The sequence below is a fragment of the Watersipora subatra genome, chromosome 1 (genome assembly GCF_963576615.1).
Source record: "Watersipora subatra chromosome 1, tzWatSuba1.1, whole genome shotgun sequence".
Classification (NCBI taxonomy): Eukaryota; Metazoa; Bryozoa; class Gymnolaemata; order Cheilostomatida; family Watersiporidae; genus Watersipora; species Watersipora subatra.
Window position 1 is genome coordinate 18,614,714 of NC_088708.1, and position 13,896 is coordinate 18,628,609.

A 13,896-nucleotide genomic window follows, 5' to 3' on the forward strand; every position below is an offset into this window, starting at 1 on the left:
TTTTATAAACTAATTAAAAAGGGGATGTTTGCCTATGGTAGATATTTTAACAAAGAATTTTGCAGTCCATAGGGAGAGTTTGAAAAGAGTTGGAAGGGTTTTATATGGAGTAGATATTTTCGACATAGCCAATAAATCTGCTTTATTTGTTGTTATAGACTGTATGCCGTTAGGTAACACATTCAGACAGTGCTTGCTGCTTCGATGAAGGAATAATTTTTTTTGCAGGAAATAATTTTGCAACTGCCCCTCCAGGATACCATTCAGCCTTGTTGAAAGTTTCAGAGACCCAGACTGGCCTACCAAATGTTTTAGGAGTTGTCTCATAATGTATGACCTTTGCAAGAAAGTCAATGTTGATAAAAATGTCTCCATCCTGCGTGTAATGACACAGCGCCATACGATTTCTAGTGATTTTTGGGCGGCTTGCATACAAACCACCTTAAAAAATTATAAACATCTATTACCAGTATGAACTTTAAAATCCTGGAAAAGTTTAGAATTTACATTCAACCTGTTTGCAACCAATTATATATATTTCTTAGACTTTGTACAACTTCTTTGAAGTACAAGTAGCCAATATATTTCCCCCTACTTATCAAAATATTTGGGAAATCAATAATTATGACCTCTCATTCAATTATATTATTAGATTGTCAAATGTCACTTCTTATTGACGTAGTGCTTCATAGCAACAAATTTTGAAGCATTCTAGTACATGAATGATACTTTTATGAATGTATATTTTTACCTCCTTTACCATGAATCCAATAGTAACTCAGGCAAATTTGGCTTGCAAATTGATTGAAATTGTTACTGTTTCATGCCAAGTGTGAAAGTGACAACATAACATTGTTGTTTAAGAATCTTGAAAAGCACTTGCATATAGTACTCAGTTTGTAGGTTTGGGATGTCATTCTATTTTTATTGAAATTTTATATCGAGGAACATATTGAACCTCCATGGTTATGGAAGATGAGCTCGTGATGAGGTTTAATGCATGATATTGTGGGAAATGTAATAACATTAAATTTATATGTGAATAAAATATTTATTAAAATAGATAGCGAAAATGTGACTGCCACGAGATCTCTTTTACAGACCCGCAGACAAATAGCTGTTTTGACTGCTTGTTTTTTCAGAAATAATTGAGTTTGGCAATGGGCTAGCCTTGCTAAATTGTTACTATAATTCAATATATGACAATAGTGTAAAATGGGTTACATAAGTGAACATTCTTTTAGCATCAATGAACCTTGTTAGTTTTATGATGCGTTGAGCATCGAAATAAATATACGTATTTATTAAAATCAATTTGTTGATTGAAAAGTGTTGCAATGATAACTGGCTACCCTGAACTAGCTCAGAACTGATCACGATACCTGATAGAATTGCAACTACGTGTCTGTAAATTTTATGTAACTAGGAGTTTATGATGGTTCTCAAATTCACACCCAACCTTTCGCTTCTATTAATGTTTTTTTAGAATGGAGTTGTGCACCACCGAACAAGTGACCTACACACACTGCTGTAATAGAGTGATGACATCATCATTGCTGTTTCTACATACACCGCGATTGCTCATCGCGTGGCTGCCATCACTCATTTCAGAATTTAGTGGCTTTTAGGTATTGCATTTTTAAAAACATGGTAAACAAACAGTTCAATATTGTTTTAGACATTTTTACATCTTACAACAGTTACAATGACATGAATAGATACACGAATGTTGTAGTGGTAGATTTACCACCTGAATTGAGCTATCAAACTTCATAATTGGAAAGCCTGTGCAATGAAAGTTTATAACGCTTTTAATGAGCCTCGATGTCTACATGATATGTTACATCGACTACATGATATGTTACATGGACTACATGATATCTTACATGGACTACATGATATCTTACATGGACTACATGATATCTTACATGGACTACATGATAGATAATGACAGATATTATATCGATGTTATAATCTACACTCAACAACCTGCTACCAAAGCATTTCAAGGCTTGCATTGATAGTTTGTAGATAGAAACTAGCTAGACTGCACCAGACATTTTACTAGTCGTACAAAGCTGAAACAAATATTCTCTTCACAGATCAAGGTAGTCTTGCTTGCTTAGCCAGCTTGGACAAATCCAATTGATAGTTATTTTGCAAAGGTTTTTTAAAAGTAACCACAAAGTATGACAGTAGTTAAAATAACATAAATATGGCTGAAGAGCATGCAAAGTGATCTTACATCGTAGAAATTAATAAATCATAGCAAAACAATATTGCTGCCACCCAAGAAAAAATATTCGTGCATGCCATTTATTAGTTAACATAAAATCACAGCTATTTCAGGAGTCTTCCCATCGAGTGGCAGATAACTCCAAAAATTGATAACAAAATACCAGTACTACTGCACGCATCCGGCGGTCATGTTCTGCAGACTTTGGGTTTTGTCAGTTAAATAGAGCTTGTTCAGTACCATGACAGCTTCAGTTGCAGCCTACAACAAGACTGGCCAACTAAAGAAGGAGAACCTTACATAAGAAGAGTAAGTATCATGTTTAGGTTTCATGTTGTGCATTGATATGTTCATGATGGCCTCATAACACAAGTCATGTCAAAATCTTGGATGGAGATTTGTTAAGAAATATCTACCCAACCATAGAAAATTTTCAAAATTGATCCAAAGTGCATCACACAAGCTTTATAACATGGATGTACAAAACATCTTGCAATCAGGTCAGGCAGCATCATTACACGAAGTTCATTAACACTGACAATCAATATTTTGGATTGTTTGCTGCCTGCTGTAATTAGGAATGACGAACTAACTTCAGTAAACTAAAACAAAGGCAAGATTGTTTATAGCAGACGAGTAGCAATGTAGCGTGAATGGATCAATGCCATGCATTGCAACACTAGTTACGGTATCATGTACTAAATATGGACTACAGGTATTTTAACCTTTTGTGTAATATTTTCATACTGCCTGTATTCTAAAGCTTTATCCTGTTTTTGTTAGCTTCACGCAGACATCAAATTTGTGTCACAATTTTGTTGTTTACACGTGATTGTAACAAGTTTATGTAGATGCGAACTTTCACTTTGTCATCACTCATTATGCACGGAGAGAAAATGTTTCAAAATAATTTGGATTGATAAAGGTGGTGATATAACACAGCTAAGCTCTATTAAATGATGAAACAAACAGCTCATTTAAGAAGGTTTGTTAAGATGGTGACAGGTTGACAACTACTGGTATAGAGCTTCAACCTCAGGTACGAAAATGTAAAAAGATTTATCAGGTGGAAGTGTTGTCTTCCCTCGTATAATAGTACACCTGTTTACGTAGTCCTGCTAGCTCATAATACTTATAAAACTGCTGAAATATACACTTACAAGAAGTGAATTAGTAGCGTACTAACATGTGATTAAACTACCAATCAGAACTCAGTTTCAACAGCCAAACTAACTAAGCAGAACTAACTAGCCCAAGAATCAGAATAGTTAGGGTTAGCCGTAGAGCAGTTAGAAATTGTTCAATCGAAACATTAGCAGCAACAAGAGCAGCGTTTATACCATTACTATTCCTCAGTTTGTATCTCCTTTCCAGAAGGGGATGCCGGCTTTTCCGTCTCTAGTTCCACGCAATCCTCCTGCCACTGTAGGTCGTAATGCAATAACCATACCAGTAGAATGTGACATCAATTTACAAAACAAACCTTACTGAATAGGATTCTGAAAAAGAGTTTATATAAAGAGCAGACAACTCTTCCTAAGCTATAACTGAAGTGAGAGCGGCATATGAGCAGACAACTCACTCCAAGCTTTTTGTCTGTATCGAATGCAGTGCTAAGGTAAAAAACTTACCCTAAGCTTACGCTTGGCATTGAATTGCTTGAGTTTCGTCTGTGTTTCCTCCATATGATCGACCTTCGCAGTACCCTTGACCCAAGAATGGGCTAAAGCCTGTGAGGCTGTCAGTCGCTTGCTTGGATCAAATACTAAAAGCTTCTTCACGAGATCCTGCCACATACACAGATAACTTGAATAGGATTCTTAGTGAAGAGTCGCAGATGTACTAGGTATTTAACGTACTGCTCATACAACTAGGGTTGTCTACAAAAATCAGTCTGAAGATCTTATTGACATTTAAACAGAAGCATAAAATGTTTTATTGGTTATTTCTTGAAGGAACAGCAGGCATACTGTGTCAGCTATAAATACGTACAAGTAAATCAATCAAAACCTTTCCATTCACACACGCAACTCTACAGAAAACAGTCCAAAATGTGTGACTGCTCTTGGTGAGCCATTGGTCAGAAATAAGAATATTGGCACAAATAGTTTTGAGATTAGGGTAACTAGCAATGTTGTAAACTGCTAAAAACTTCTTCTGAAAGCAAGAACAGCAGTAGAACACAATAATCTAAGAGTTCAGAGAATGTCTAGTGCATCAACTAGCAGTGATTGACAGCGACAACTTCAAGAGAGAAAATAGTCAGAAAATCTCCAGTCTCACCTTTGCATTCTCACTTATATCATTCCACCATGGCTCATGGAAATGGTATTCACATTTTAGTATCTTTTTAAACATAGCCTGTTCTCCTTCATCCGAGTAGAAGGGTTCATAGCCACACAGTCTACAGGTAATGGCATCATAACATGACAGCTGTAGCCAAAAGTAATAGTGGTGACAGTAGATGCTAGCATGCATAGTTGAATGTTCAAGCTGATTATATAACAGCTAGAGTATGTAGTGTATATATGTAGGGTGTTCCTAGACAGCACCGCACCTGGAAAAGAGATATCCATAAGGACTGCATAGCTTGTCCTAATAACACGTGACCTAATAACACCGTGACCTAACAACGTGGCCTAATAACAACTTGGCCTAATAACAACGTGGCCTAATAACAACGTGACCTAATAACAACGTGACCTAATAACAACGTAGCCTAATAACATCGTGACCTAATAATAATGTGACCTAATAACACCGTGACCTAATAACAACGTGACTTAATAACAACGTGGCCTAATAACACCGTGACATAATAACAGTGTGACCTAATAACACCGTGACCTAATAACACCGTGACCTAATAACAACGTGACCTAATAACAACGTGGCATAACCAGGAATGAATAGGAATTAAATGTGAGTGGAAATTTAGAGAAACGATCGTGGAAAATTTTGTTAATAGAAAAGGCCAAGTTGCAGAAACTTTGAAAACAGAGAACTAGTGTGATAGTATTTCATTTGGGTGTCATTGTGGTAAGGAGGGGACAACTCCATCTTTATACAGTAGTTAACAAGTTATGTAACTTCTATGTCAATCCAATTTTAGTGATAACCTACCAACACGCTCACACACACAAGCACACACATCAAATACTCACAAAATGTATGTGATGACTCCAATGCTCCACATATCCACAGCGGGAGTGTATTTGCTGCCGGTAAGGATTTCTGGGGCTGCAACAAGCAAAAGCAGCCATGAAGCTCCAGTTCACAGAGTACTTTACTACACAAATTGTAGGGCAAACAAGTCTGGTGACTGAATCAGAGCAGAGAGGGACAATAGCTTACCACAGTATCCAGGAGTTCCACAGACAGTCTGCATCTGCACTTCTGGTCCAATTATCTTTGATAGACCAAAGTCAGCTGAAATTATAGTAATAAAAAGGATGGTTTTAGATTGCAAAACAATCAACTTATAAGTTGGTAAGGTATTGTAGGCTAACACATGTAGATAAACTTGAAGGTAGCTGAGGCTAATTACAATGGTAGAACCATGGCGTGATATAAACATATGTAAGAATTAAATATTTGCACAAAACTTACAATTGCTCTGCTGGACATCAGCACACATTTCTCTAACGATTACGAGTATTATTATAACTAGCAGCTGATGCAAACTCACCGATTTTTAAAGGGGAGTCTTCCGCGACGCTCTCGTATAACAAGTTTTCAGGCTACAACAAGCAGAGAATTTGAAATTTGCATTCCGTATACAGGTAAGTTATTACTTCAAACCTACACATACATCCGTTTGTTATTTATAGTCGCAGGGGATTTCTGTACTACCAAATACATTTTTCATCTAAAATAAAACAAGGTAAAAAAAGTTTGAACATAGAGAGAAAGTTTTAATAATAGCAATAATGATACTTGTGCCGAAGACTAACTTTCTACTAACATACTTGCTAGCGGCAGCTTAAGGTAGTATCAGTGTCAGCTCACTAGAAGCAATGGAAGGCAGTTAACGGCGGAGGCATCAACTGACTAGCCTACCGCACAAATGAATATGGATTTCTAAATTGAATAAAACTTCATTTAATTATCTTTTAACTGCACCCTTGAGGTAAAAGATAAAAGTCAAGAGCGGCAGATGACAGTGAACTGAGGGCATGCGTGAGCTCTACAGTATCTGACACTTCCTGTTTGGTTTGTAAAACCATAATTACTGTCACACGGGAGACTCTGCTGTCTCCTCTCACTTGACGTACATCCTGTATTTTGATTGCCTTTTTGCAAACAGCCATCCTACAGTAAGCGTTATCCAACTTGACCATCTCATGGCTTATTTCACTTAATCTGTGTAAAAAGTCATTTTATGAATTTTACCAAGTGCTACACAGAGGTGTAACAAAAATATATGTCGGCCACTCACGGCCTCAGACTGCCCAACAAAAGTTTTTTGGTATTACGAACCCTTTGGGCAGTGAATCGCTGACTTTTTGGCAAATGTTAATAAGGAAGGTCAAGGTGAAAATTAATAAGGAATTATGAGCTTAAAAGGTCAGCTCGGTCTACAGCTCCTAATGAAACATAGAATGCCTCGAGTTTCACGGGAAAGGTAAATGAAGCATGAAAGTTATAAAGATTTATGCTCTATTAACATCTACTGCCAATTTTCTTGCAATGTAGATTTTTTTAGCAAAAACCTTTAAAAACTAAATGAACTAGGAAGGAGCATTAGTTTTAGTACAAACCTTTAGATCTCTGTGAACAACATCATTCTCATGAAGATACTACAACAAAGACCACACGCTACAAAGCGCATAGCGACAAGGTAGAAACAAAAGAGAACAAATCAAAAACTTACAAGAAATAAGTTGATCAAGGCAATCAGTCAACCAATGCCATGATGAAAAGAAATAGAATGCATGTTGACTTTTGCATTTGGAACAAAAAAATTGAGGACTGAAAGGAGAACTCGCAACACTTGTACACCCTAACAGTGTCTAGTTATAGGAGTTTTAACACTGCAAAGCAACTTACTTTTATGGCATTCAACATCTCCTTGACACATACAGATGCGTCTTTCTCTGTATAAAAACCTCTTGTCACAATTCTAAAACAAACATTTCATCTACATACTAAGTCTATAGCCATCAGCGAGTAAAAAAAGAATATGAACCACTGACTCTGTGCATATGTATGAGGAATCCTGTCCATACCTGTCAAACAGTTCCCCTCCAGTGACCAACTCTAGAACTAGATGAATCTGTGTTGGAGTTTCAAATATTTCTTTTAGACGAATCTAGTAAAAAATATGTTTAAAATATTTAAAGTATATTTAATGTCATATTGTCCGTAAATAAGCAATCTAAGCCATGTAAACAATGCTTTGTAGTTGTCAGCACTTTCTCTGCTTGCTCATCACATGGAAGTGAAGACATACTCAACTTACCACATTAGTGTGTTTAATTTTTAGCAAAACACCACACTCTGTCTTGACTACCTTTTTGTCTACCTACAAAAAAAGTGTTCGAACCTAGCATTCATATTAAGAAAATGGGTAAAGTATAATCTATTTCACAATGTTTGAACAGAAACGAAATGTGTAGCATATGACATTGGCTGATTGAAAATTGTACTAGGAATACTCTTTCCCAAGCATGGATGAGCTCTTGGATGAGCGATGAGAAAAATTCCCACAACACGATGATTTCCTTTTTGTGTAACAACCTTCCTTCCTTTAGAGCTTCTAGTTATAATCAATATAAACAGACAAACGTTCTGGAGAGCATCACGCAATGCAACATATATACAATTTCATAAGGATTATCTACTGTCTTCATGATTGGCTGTTGTGATGCTGAACGTCAGTAGGCAGTCATGTTAACACCGACAGAACAATGAGGCGCATCATTCTCAAGTGAACCAAAACAGTCTGAATAGATGTGAAGAAAAAAAGGTAGTTGGCTTTGTATTCTATTGAAACAATCAATTGAGACAGTCAATGGCTGAGACCGAGTCAGTATTAACTACTGGTCTTCCAGCTACAAGAGCCATTCGCCGACACTGGTGTATTGGGTCTGTTTTGGCAGTGAAGGCAGCCAAATAATTACCAAAAAGCAGCTAAATGCACATTATTTTAAATCATATTGCACATCAATTACATATTGGTATTCTACAAATGAGCTTTTTGCTGAAGTACATTTGATGTTAACAACATACAAATGTATGTTGTTACATAAGTACGGTTTGTAGACATACAGGAAATAAAATGAGTTATAAAGCTGTGTATGCGTGTAGCTGTGAGGCTTTGACAAGTCAATCAAAATCAGTTCCTATACACTCGAATTATTTGCTAAATCATTACTAGCTGTGTAAGCTACTAAGTAAACTATTGTCAGGCCAGACTTACATATAAGAGAGTTCTATAACAAACTTGAAAAACTTCAGCCAGCTACCAACCTTTTTGTTGATGATTTTGACAGCCCATGGCTGCCCAGTGCCTTTCTGCTCACATCTGTAGACTGTCGATGTCGCACCCCTGTAATAGCAATGCGCTGTAGCCGAAAAATATCAGCATTTCAAGATATTTTATGATGCCCACGCTATGAGACTGTAATAGGAGATAACAAGCTTTTATTTGACTCGCTTTATTAAAACAGAATTATACCACACTGGCATCCACCAGCAAAAGCGCGCGCACATGCATGTTACAGAACTTGCCAGATTTTCTCAAGTATTGCAGCTGTAGAACTTGTACAGCCCACAAAAACTTTGAATCTAATTAATGCACCACATACACTTTGCGATGAGAGCTACTTTTATTGTACATTCTTTATACTAACTCCTTAATTCTAACTGAAAGGTACCCATATAAGTAAGAGCTCTCATCAACTTTAGATTAATAATGATGAACAGTGCATCACATTATCATTCATAAATTCTCACGAGGTGAGGTGAGTGAACTGATAGTTAACAATACAATCTCTAGCAAAATAAGGGATGACTGATCAGTACACTGAACTTTTGCCTAAGCCAGTAGTATCTGAATTCAGTCACCTTGTCTTTGTGTCATAATGAGACAAATGAATTTAAACACAACTTCTAATACACTTGAAACTTCATAAAAAAATCCTTAAATAATTAAAGGTTTAAACAGGAGAAATATTAAGCAGTAAAAATGGAAGGGTTAGTTACTTGAACACAAATTAACTGAATACTAAGTTCTTAAACATTTATGAAATGAGTTTGTTGTTTGGTCTTTGTGAGGTCGTCAACCGGTGGCATCAAGGCTTAACAGATGCATACATATTAATAAACTATTTCAAGTACAACAGTACCTTTAAGTTTTTTTAATATTAATTAATAATATTAAAAATTACACAACAAAAGTATTAGTTCATAATAATTATCTTTTCTTACAGGATGCAGAAATTGGAACACATTGTTATGCAGTAATAATAATGATGTTACCAAAAATAAATACTCTCTGCTAGACGGGTTATTGCTAACTTCGAAATAACCTGTTGATCTATACTCGTTCTTCATTAAAATACTACTTTTCTTAAAAAAGAACTTTCACATTTTGGCGCTGGTTTTGTTTTCAATAAGCATACAACACATTTTTCATACAGATGTTGTTAATGATAATCTATCTTCTTACCGACAAAAATCTAGGCTAGATTTTTACTGCTAAAACGAGTAGGGTTTCCGTGGCATAATAGTTACTCCAACACTTTCTAATTGGCTGGTCCCAATTCAGAGTTTCATTTTTCATGTCGAAGCACTCAAGCACCTTACCATTACTAAAAGCTTCGTTTCTTGATAGCCGTTTTCAAAATCTATTACAATTTGTCAGCATGACCGTTTTAAGAAATACAATCAGCGCAGGAACTAACAATATGAACTTTGTTTACGTAAGACATAAAGGCAGAGCTTATACAAGAAATGGTGGTCAATGTTTTGATTTCAAGCCTAGTTCACATAAATAAAGCATAGTGTAATATATTAATCTCTGTAAGCTAAATACCTAAGTTTTAACATTTATTGTAGTAGTAGTCGTCAAGAGCAAAATTCTATAGACTAGAAAGCTACAAACACCCAAAGGAAAAAAATGTTTCAAAGCAACTTAGTATAAAAATGTATAAATTTTTAAACTATTTGCATGTAATTTAAAATAATATTTCATGAGTCAAAAATTCAGTAACAATGTCGTATTGTTACTGAATTTGTTATGTAAAAAATAATATGTATCGATAGTCTATATAAAAAGAAACTGCATTGTAGTATGCTTGACGACATACTTTCCTAATTCTTTGCCTAGAGTATAGAATTCTTCAAAAGTTCTGTCTTTGACACTGTCTTCAATCCAATAATCTTGAATCTTTTCCTTGGGCATCCCCATAATTATGAGCTACCAACGTTATCACAACAATCCGCCTTACTATGTATCGAGCATGCCGTAAATGTAACAAGTTTATCGGTGACCTTGGTAATTGTAGGCACGTGACTACCGAGCAGCATTCTATTGGCGAGACTCAAGTCCGATAATAACAACAACAGAACAACTAGCCTGTTTTAGCTCAACTTTTGGTAGCAGACAACTCCTAGTCTATAAACTAGGTACGTAGCTTGATGACCAACTATTAATTGGTCTACTCAAGCCTAGAAGTTGAAAATCTATATTATATAGCATACACTTCCTAAAATTGGTACGCACTTAATTATACAATCTTTAAAAGTAATAACTGACTTAGTTTTTAATTCTTCTAATTTTAACTAGAAGCACAGCCTTGTTTATTTGTGTCTACTTATAGCTGACACCTTGCCATTAACAAGTGACAGTTTATTTTACATCAACTATTTTGCTACTAAGCAGTTTCAAAATGAAAAGTCATTTATAGCAAAAAGATATTTTATTTTGATACAATAGGCACCATAATTTGTTAATCAGTTTTTTCCATTTTCACCTAAAAAGTTACAGCTAAAATGTGAGGAGCGTTTTTGAATTCTTATTACATAACAAGTTAGTTATAATTACATAACAGGTTGGGGGTGATTTTGACATGATCAGTTATAAGCTTCAAAACATTGTTTTTATACATTTACATTTATACATTTACATTTATACCTTTACATTTATACCTTTACATTTATACATTTACATTTATACATTTACATTTGTACCTTAACATTTATACATATACATTTATACACTTACATTTATATGTTTACATTTATAGACTTACATTTATACATTTATACCTTTACATTTATACCTTAACATTTATACATTTACATTTGTACATTTACATTCATAAATTTACATTTATACACTTACATTTATATATTTACATTTATACATTTACATTTATACACTTACCTTTATACATGTACATTTATACCTTTACATTTATACATTTTTCCGTTTATAAGTTTAGACATTTATACGTTTATACGTTTATACGCTTATACATTTATACATTTACACGCTTACATTTATTTACATTTGAATGACCAATGCATAGCTGTAAAATATAGACGCACTTTTCGGTATTGTATAGCTTCATAATAGTTTTTTGAGTTTTAATAAGTCTGCACACTTCTTTAACCTAAAAATTTTATCAACTACTAAGTAATTACCATGTTGGTATTGACATGTTGGAAAGAAAAACTATTGACAAGCTTTTATCTAAATAATTGAGTTCAAATAAGAATGCACTTTGGTCTTTAAATTCAATAGATTTTTTTAAAAACTTACTACAGTTTTTTGTGTCAAAGTGTTTGCTTTAGGTTCTTCCACAGTATGTATGTATACATGTATACATACATATGTATACATTTGTATGTATATATGTATACATATATACATACATATGTATACACATAAAATATACATTTGTATGTACATATGTATATATATTCTGCTGAAGTAAATATTATCCAAAAGATAATTATCTAAAGTAAAGCAAGTAAAGCTTACAAATCTTGAGGCTAAGATCTGGAGACGAGTGCTAAAACTCCCAGGTCTCTGGTAAGAGACCAGAGCTTGAGCAGACATTACCACCCACTTGGGCCAACCGCGATGAGGAAACTATTTTTTACATATATAGATATACACGTATATATATATAGTATATATATAGTATATATATATACTATATATATACTATATATATATGTATATATATGTATATATATATATATATATATATATATATATATATATATATATATATATATATATATATATATGATGAGCAAATCGACTGGCACACGAAACCTCTTCATGGTGCTTACCACCAACAAATATCTAAGGTTGGCGATCTTCACCAGACATATATGTGGCTGAACAAAGGAAACCTAACGGCCAATACAGAGTCGCTAATCATGGCAGCCCAGGAGCAAGTGCTCCCAACAAGGCAACTCCAAACGAAAATCTATCACACTAGAGACGATCCTAGATGCAGACTGTGCAAAGATGCACCTGAGACTATCCAACACATCATCAGTGGATGCAAGCAGCTAGCAGGAAACGCATACACTGAGCGGCATAATCATGTCGCAGGTGTTGTGTATAGAAGTCTATGTGATGAGTATGGCCTTAATAAACCACAACACTGGTGGGAAGCTCCTGGTAAGGTCAATGAATATGACTGCGCTAAGATCCTCTGGGACTTCTACATCCGAACTGACAAGCATGTCCTAGCAAACCAACCAGATATAGTGGTGGTAGACAAGGAGAACAAGAGGGCTACTATAATAGATATAGCAGTACCCAATGACTACAATATAGCCAGCAAAAAAAAAGAAAAGGCAGAGAAATATCTCCCTCTTGGAGAAGAGATTGAAAAATGCTGGAATGTAAGAACAACTGTAATCCCAGTAGTCATTGGGGCACTGGGCGCAATAACACCGGCACATAAAATGTGGCTTGCCCAAATACCAAAAACAATCAACTCAGGTGAGTTGCAGAAAAGTGCGCTATTGGGAACAGTTAAGATCTTGAGGCGAGTGCTCAAACTCCCAGGTCTCTGGTAGGAGACCCGAGTTAGAGCAGAATTTACCACCCATACGGGGTATCCGGGGTGAGGAAACAATTTATATATATATATATATACATATATATATATGTACTATATATATATATATATGTATATATATATATAGTATAGCTGAACACGTTTAGTAATGACTATGATTTGGTTGTTGTAGGGAGTTGTCTGACCTTCACTTTTCTGTAGTAACTTCTCATTAATAACCTCATTCATTCCACCACGCAGAAGGTTTGGCTGCAGAGAAACTCCCATGTACTACTAGTTTTGATTGTGTCATTGGTTAATAAAAGAGAACTCACAAAAACATTAATTATGAATGTAACAGCGGTGCAAAGACCGAAATCAGTTGCATTGTGCAGGTCCCTATTTGTATGCTGTTTATCTTCTTTCATGAGCTACAATAAAATTTGCTGCTTTCTCTTTTGTTGAATTCTCGATCATTTGTTATTAACTTGTGCTATTTTATTAATTACAATATGTGGTAATTTTGTGTTATTGGAAAAAGCTCGCGGGATTTCATTGTGATGGAATATACTTTTAATATCTCTACATGTGCTAATTCAAGTGGTTCAACAGTCAGCGCCCAGCTAGTTA

General features: G+C 35.0%; 1 protein-coding gene across 3 annotated transcripts; it reads right to left on the reverse strand.

The window, feature by feature from the left end:
• Window positions 1-1,955: 1,955 nt before the first annotated feature.
• On the reverse strand, window positions 1,956-10,694 carry LOC137385388 (calcium/calmodulin-dependent protein kinase type IV-like). Of its 3 annotated transcripts, XM_068071839.1 has the most exons (13): window positions 10,549-10,694; window positions 8,704-8,786; window positions 7,698-7,756; window positions 7,465-7,547; window positions 7,286-7,358; window positions 6,997-7,035; window positions 5,925-5,976; window positions 5,591-5,665; window positions 5,401-5,476; window positions 4,520-4,640; window positions 3,868-4,023; window positions 3,577-3,659; window positions 1,956-2,497 (listed from the first exon to the last, which is right to left on the reverse strand). In XM_068071839.1, the coding sequence occupies exons 1-12, from the start codon at window positions 10,647-10,649 to the stop codon at window positions 3,582-3,584; spliced, it is 996 nt and encodes a 331-aa protein (XP_067927940.1). In that variant the 5' UTR covers window positions 10,650-10,694; the 3' UTR covers window positions 1,956-2,497; window positions 3,577-3,581. The 3 variants fall into 3 exon arrangements, with proteins under 3 accessions (XP_067927940.1, XP_067927941.1, XP_067927939.1); XM_068071840.1 differs by lacking the exon at window positions 3,577-3,659 and having other exon boundaries at window positions 7,698-7,760; window positions 8,708-8,786; XM_068071838.1 differs by lacking the exon at window positions 3,577-3,659.
• Between the last annotated feature and the right edge of the window lie 3,202 nt (window positions 10,695-13,896).

Excerpts from the sequence above, each read along its gene's own strand:
- LOC137385388 (XM_068071840.1), bottom strand. The coding sequence starts at position 10,649 with ATGGGGATGCCCAAGGAAAAGATTCAAGATTATTGGATTGAAGACAGT. Across the intron at positions 5,477-5,590 it reads TGGAACTCCTGGATACTGTG|CCCCAGAAATCCTTACCGGC; the intron begins GTAAGCTATTGT and ends TGCTTGTTGCAG. Across the intron at positions 4,641-5,400 it reads GGAGTCATCACATACATTTT|ACTGTGTGGCTATGAACCCT; the intron begins GTGAGTATTTGA and ends CATTACCTGTAG.